This window comes from Coregonus lavaretus (genome assembly GCF_964263955.1).
Source record: "Coregonus lavaretus genome assembly, chromosome: 40".
NCBI classification, from domain to species: domain Eukaryota; kingdom Metazoa; phylum Chordata; class Actinopteri; order Salmoniformes; family Salmonidae; genus Coregonus; species Coregonus lavaretus.
Genome location: NC_140027.1, coordinates 6,832,838 through 6,839,680, shown reverse-complemented (window position 1 = coordinate 6,839,680; position 6,843 = coordinate 6,832,838). Strand labels below are relative to the sequence as shown.

General features: G+C 40.0%; 1 protein-coding gene across 1 annotated transcript; it reads right to left on the bottom strand.

Moving 5' to 3' along the window:
- Positions 1-300: 300 nt before the first annotated feature.
- Positions 301-6,125, bottom strand: LOC311113585 (uncharacterized protein). Its single transcript, XM_084156836.1, has 2 exons — positions 5,865-6,125; positions 301-1,419 (listed from the first exon to the last, which is right to left on the bottom strand). The coding sequence occupies exons 1-2, from the start codon at positions 6,019-6,021 to the stop codon at positions 389-391; spliced, it is 1,188 nt and encodes a 395-aa protein (XP_084012962.1). The 5' UTR covers positions 6,022-6,125; the 3' UTR covers positions 301-388.
- Positions 6,126-6,843: the final 718 nt, after the last annotated feature.

Below are 6,843 nucleotides of genomic sequence, written 5' to 3'. Positions count from 1 at the left end.
TAAGACAAAATTGATGAAAATGGATATTGGACAAATGCAAGGACACATTTTCTTGGAGTATACATTAATGTCAATAACATCTGTCAGACTATTCTCCAGACATTCCAAAACCAAACGAGCAGGAATTCCTGTTTATAATGATGTGAATACATCAAGAGACTTTGAACAGCAGACCTTGAGTTTTCAACTACTCTGTACTGTTAGATCAAATCAAACTTTATTTAGATATAACGTTTTACAAAAGTCAATTCATGACACATCTATTTATCTGAAACTCACAGAATGAATGATCCAGAGTTGCTTTGCTTTTCCAAAGAGTGTTGTCCATCTTCTGACAAGATGTCTTTGTCCTAATTTGTTTCTTCTTTGTGTTTCCATCCTGTTTTCTTTATTTGTTTCTTTCTTTGTGGACGTTCGCTCCTGTGTGAGTCAGTATGTGCAAATTCAGGTTCCCCTTCCGATTGAAGCTTTTCCCACAGTCACCACAGCTAAATGGTTTCTCTCCAGTGTGAGTCAGTATATGCCTCCTTAGGTCCCCCTTCTGAATGAAGCTTTTCCCACAGTCACCACAGCTAAATGGTTTCTCTCCTGTGTGAGTCCTTATATGTTCAGTTAGGTGCCCCTTCTGATTGAAACTCTTTCCACAGTCTCCACAGCTAAATGGTTTCACTCCTGTGTGAATCCTCATATGTCTGGACAGATCTCCTTTGAGTTTGAAGGTCTTTCCACAAAAGGGGCAGGTGAAGAGTTTCTCCACGTGACAGAGTCTGACATGGGCCTTCAATTTACAGGTGGAGTTGTAGTGTTTTTTGCAGAGGCGGCATTCGCTGGGTCTCTTCTTGGCGAGAGTCACATGCCCCTGCAGGTCAGCTTTCAGAGCAAACGTTTCTCCACAGTCACAGCAGCGGTGAGTTTTTCTAGACGTGGTGCTGGGTTTGGAACAGTGTTCCCCCATTGATAGGTTGGGATCCAATGGTGGGCTGCTGTTAAGTCCTACTGGGTCGCTGCTTACAGCTGAGCTGTAGCTGGAGGCATTGTTTTGATTATCTGGAGGGTCACAGGGAATGTCAAGACCCTTTAGGTGGGTAACAGTGACAAAAGGTGTGAGATCCACTGGTTTAGAGGCACTCTCTCTGTTCTCCACAGTCTGAGTTTGGGGAAGAGTAAAGGAATGAAGTGGGTTCTCCTGATCACATTCACTTTTCACACAAATATGAGGGAATTTGAACTCTATGATATCATCCTCCTGCCCTTGAAGCTGCTCTTCCTCCTGAATGGTCCTAAGTTCCTCATGTTCCTGTTTAATCTGTGTGGGCTCTGGGTCCTCCTGCCCCAGACTGGGGCTCCACTCCTGATCAAAGTGCTGCTGCTCAAGGGGAACATTCTCTTCAGAGACAGCAAGAGAGAGCTGCAAGGAGTCTGGAGGGAAGCCGAGTAGGAGCAGAGGTTATTTGTATACCACATAATTAAATAGAACATCTGAATGATACAACTGAATTATATATCTCTATGATATATAGACCTACAGCCTTTAGACATGCCTGAGTGTACATACCAAGCAATATGCTATTTCAATACGTTTTTTGTGACAAACTTTTTAATCATGCACAGTAAACAAAAATACATAAGAAACTGTTCTATAAAGGCTTGCTAATGCTAAAGCAGCCCATTGGATTCCATGAAAATGTGATGCCTAGTGTTTGGGTGAGTAGCTGCAGGAAGGCTGTGGAATCCAATGGGGCTGCTTTAGCATTAGTATGCTGAAGAAAAAGGCAATTTAATTAAAAACAAGCAGTATTTCAATCTTCTACTTGTATCATTATCCCAGCCACAAAAATCAAGGAGTACAGCAACACCTTCCATCCCTGGATTGAGGTACATTTTCAAGCTATATCCCTGGTTCGTCACTGCAGTGCAAACATTTTGGGCAAGCTGTGTTGACTTAAAAGAGAAGATATTTGAGTTTAGTTGTAACTAGATATTTATACTGCCCTACAAAGGCAAAGAGCAGTAACTACGCAAACAATGAAACTGAGAAAAATGGCTATAATGTTTTTTTTTGCTGTCCAGCCAAATATGGTGTAGGTACATACAGTGCCTTAAGAAAGTATTCACACCCTTTGACTTATTACACATTTTGTTGTGTTACAGCCTAAATTCAAAATGGGTTAAATACATTTTAAAAATCTCACCCATCTACACACAATACCTCATAATGACAAAGTGAAAACATGTTTAGACATTTTTATTTATTGAAAATGAAATACAGAAATATCTCATTTACATCAGTATTCACACCCGAGTCAATACTTTGTAGAAGCTCTTTTGGCGGCGATTACAGCTTTGAGTCATCTTGGGTATGTCTGTATCAGCTTTGGTTTTGGGGATTTTCTCACATTCTTCCTTGCAGATTTTCTCAAGCTCTTTTAAATTAGATGGGGAGCGGCAGTGAACAGCAATCTTTAAGTCTTTCCACATAATTTCAATGGGATTCAAGTTCGAGCTTTGGCTGGGCCACTCAAGGACTTTTACATTATTATTCTGAAGCCATTCCAGCATTGCTTTGGCTGTATGCTTTGGGTCATTGTCCTGTTGGAACGTAAATCATTTGCACTCTGAAGCATGTTCTCATCAAGGATTTGCCTGTATTTGGCTCCATTCACTGTTCCCTCTATCCTTACCAGTCTCCCAGTCCCTGCCCTGAAAAGCATCCCCAAAGCATGATGCTGCCACCACCATGCTTCATGGTAAGGTAGGTGTTAGACAGGTGATGAGCTGTGCCTGGTTTTGTCCTGACATAGCGCTTTGCATTCAGGCCAAATAGTTACATTTATGTCTCATCAGACCACAGAATATTTTGCCTTATGCTCTCAGAAGTGGCTTCCTTCTGGCCACCCTCCCATAAAGCCCAGATTGGTGAAGTGCAATAGAGACTGTTATCCTTCTGGCAGGTTCTCCCATCTCAGCCAAGGAACTCTGTAGTTCTGTCAGAGTAGTCATTGGGTTTTTGGTCAGCTCCCTGACCAAGGTCCTTCTTGCCCAGTTTGGTCGGACGGCCAGCTCTAGGCAGAGTCTGGGTAGTTCCATATTTTTTCAATTTCCCAATGATGGAGACCACTGTGCTCTTTGAAACTTTCAACACTCTAGAAATTGCTTTATACCCTTCCCCAGATATATGCGTCATCACAATTCTATCTCAGAGCTCTACAGACAGTTCCTTGGACTTCATGGTAGTTTCTGGTCTGACATACACTGTCAACTGTCGTACCTTATATAGACAGGTGTGTTTTATTTCTAGCACTAGCTAACACACCTAACTTCAATATTCAACTAATCATAGTCTTCAGTTTAGAATGCAATTAGTTGCCCATCCCTGTTCTAAATCATGTCCAAACAATTGAATTGGCCACAGGTGAACTCCAATCAAAGTTGTAATTATATCTCAAGAATGATCAAAGGAAGTTGGATGCACCTGAGCTCAAATTTGGAGCGTCATAGCAAAGGGGTGTGAATACTTATGTAAATGAGATATTTCTGTATTTCATTTTCAATAAATTTGATCAACAACCAACTTGACAGAGCTTGAGGAGTTAAAAAAAGAATAAATGTGCAAATATTGTACAATCCAGGTGTGCTTACCGAAAAAGACAGCTGTAATCGCTGCCAAGGGTGATTCTAACATGTATTGACTCAGGGGGCTGAATACTTTTCTTTTTTTTTATGTTAGAATTATTCCATCCACTTGACAGTATTTTCTGTAGAGCATATAATTAATTGAATTGACAATTCAATTAATTATAATCCCAATTTGTAACAACAAAATGTGGAAAAAGTCAAGGGGTGTGAATTCTTTCTTAAGGCAATGTAAGTGGTAATGCATTGATGGATTATCTTATTATGAAGTAATTTTTTTATGCATGTCAACCCTGACCACTGATCTGCCCCTTAAACTACTACATGGGTAATGCAAAAGCAAGGTGCAGTATCTACAATCTAAATGTGTTGAACCAACTTTGTTGCTTTTCTTTTTGATGGAAACAGTTTGAGTTCTAATTACATTCCAAATGTATTTAACGGTTTTATGTAATTATGTTTTCACATTTTGAATGTTGTATTTAAGCATTTTCCGCCATAAGGTAAAAAATATTTCTAAACTATTTGGTTTCACCCAAATAACTTTTACAGTCAACAGAGCCATCTCACAATACTTACGATTCGACATGTTGAATGTGTCCTTCGCTAACAAATATGCATTTAAAACAGATTTTTATCCAGGGTCTCCAATTTTCCGCCTGTAGAAGTGGGAGATTATTGTAACTTACTCTCGCGCGACTATGTTGTCTAGAATGCCCCGACCACTGGCAGAAAATGGGAGACCCTAGATAAACTGTTTTAAACACTTATTTTATACGGAAGGGCACATTCAACACATCTAATAGTAAGCATTGTTCCTAGATATACTTAATATGCCTCGACTGGAAACATTATTTTGGTGAAACCAAATAGTTTCGATTTGGTTTATAAAGGACGCCTGGTTAAGGAAGCGTCCGCAACGAGCTGTCTGTAAACAATGGTAGGCTGGACACATTACATTTTTAACAACGCTTTTTTCGGATAAAAACTTTCATTGCATCTGCCGTGGAGCCCAGTTTCATAATATTACCATATGTCCCAGCTGCTTCTCGTAGATTCAAAGTAATCACGAAAAAACAGGCCTTATTTTAGGGCATTTTTCACCCTGCCAGCTCCTATTAGTTAAATAGAGCACTGTGGCACCAACTTTCCTTCAGAACGTTCTATGTCACAATGCCTGCTTCGCTATTCTTGGCAATGAGACCTGCCCACGCTGGTAGTTAAAACTACAACAACAAACAATTACTCATTGAACTCTGAGGTCGTCCCATTGTTTTCTATAGGGGAAATATAGGCATGTCTGTTTATTTTGCAAAATATCTCGCAATGTGTATATTTTGATTTTTTGAAGTCGGGCACCATTTTAAATCATGAGAATCTCCTCTTTGTAATTATGTAAGTCTGGGCAGCAAGCTCGGTTGTCATCAAATGCTAGCACCAAAATACTTTTTGCCCTTGGAACCCTGAGCTCCGCCCATTTTTTTCCTATGGAGAAGTATGCCGGTCTATTTCGCCAAATATCTCTCAATGTGTATATTTAGATTTGTTCAAGTCGGACACCATTTTAAATCAGGAGAATCTCCTCTTTGTAATTATGTAAGTCTGGAAAGCGAGCTCGGTTGTCATCGATCACTAGACCAGAAATGTCTTCCTCATTACGCAGACATAAGCACAGTTGACACCATCGAGGTGCAGATGTTTACTTTCTACACAAGTTTTTTTTTCTTCAGTTTTGTCCTAAGAACAGATACATTTTTTTGTTCCATTTTAGGCAAAATTGAATTCTAAGCATCATTCCAGTAAAAACAGGCCCTGGGAACGTTCGATTCAATTCATTTGCTATGGGCTCACGCTAGTGTTCCAGCTTAGCCAACGTTCTATTGCGGTTTTTCAGCCTTGGGTGAATTTTGTCTATTGTCCAGCCTAACAATGGCGTTGCAGGATGAAGCAAGGTTCCTGCAGATGCAGAAATGCCCACATGCTGAAACGCCCCGAATTGTGGGCCGCAATTGCACCCTTCTCTGAACAACCAACGTTAACGTTAGTTATTGCAAATTTGAAACTCCAGTTTCTCTTAAACAGAAAATAATTGAACCAGGACACTCTGTAACAAGATAAAACAGATACTACAAAGCTTAATTTGGGTCTCAACAAAATGTTGACCAAATGTGTAGTTACTGCTGTTTGCAATTCTACGGCAGCATAGATCTAAATGATACGAGCTATTTTACATTGTTTTATGTCCGGCGTTATCCGCAGTAGTCTCCGTAGACGATAATTCTCCTCCTGGTACTCCACTACCGTTTTCTCAACTGCTCCGAAAATCTCCACAGCAGCCGCCGTTAAACGCTCATTTAAAAACACATGCAACAACTGTAGTTTAGACATTTTCAGTCGACTGAGAGTTGGATATTCAGTTAGTATTCGCTTCGTTAAAGAGGAAAGAATGGCTCCCACAAACCCGCTACCCGTTTTACTTCCGTATTATCTTCTTCTTCTGTTTGTTTCAGTGGGTGGTGAGCTCATAAACCCATCACAGCACTCCCATGTGGATGGAGTTTCACTACAGACCAGTGATGATGGAAATGGATAACTTCATGTGGGGAAGTGTTAATTAGTAAAAGGGTAATCTTGGATGATCATTTATTGTATGAACTGAAAGAAAACACATTGTAATACAGGCGACTCCTGACAACTGCAACGGCTTGGGACTAATGTGAAAGCGTGCACTAAACCAGAGAATGCAGTTATTAAAATGCTATGACCTCGCTATTTTTCTTAAAACTCACCTGTTTTGTATTCTAGGGACTTTAGTGAGTAGACTGGAACATGGTTTTATGGATATAGAATCAATATTTGTTCTGTACAGTGCAATATTTGTACCATATAGTGTCCAGGGGCCGTACGCGAATCTATTTGACCACAGTAAAAGTCCAGCAACACTAGCGAAGACCTAGCTATTTGTTCAATTTACCTGTTTTGTATTCTAGGGATTATACGGAGTAGATTGGACCATGTTTTTTTGGGCACACAATCAATCCTTTTTTCTGTACAGTGCAATATCACCATATAGTGTCAATTGGACCCACTCTAAGCTATTTGACCACAGTAAAAGTCCAGAAACACTTGCTATGACCTAGCTTTATTTTTGTTCAAACTCACTTGTCAAACCAAACTAATGTAAGGTTGCTGTCTCCCGGGTACACACTG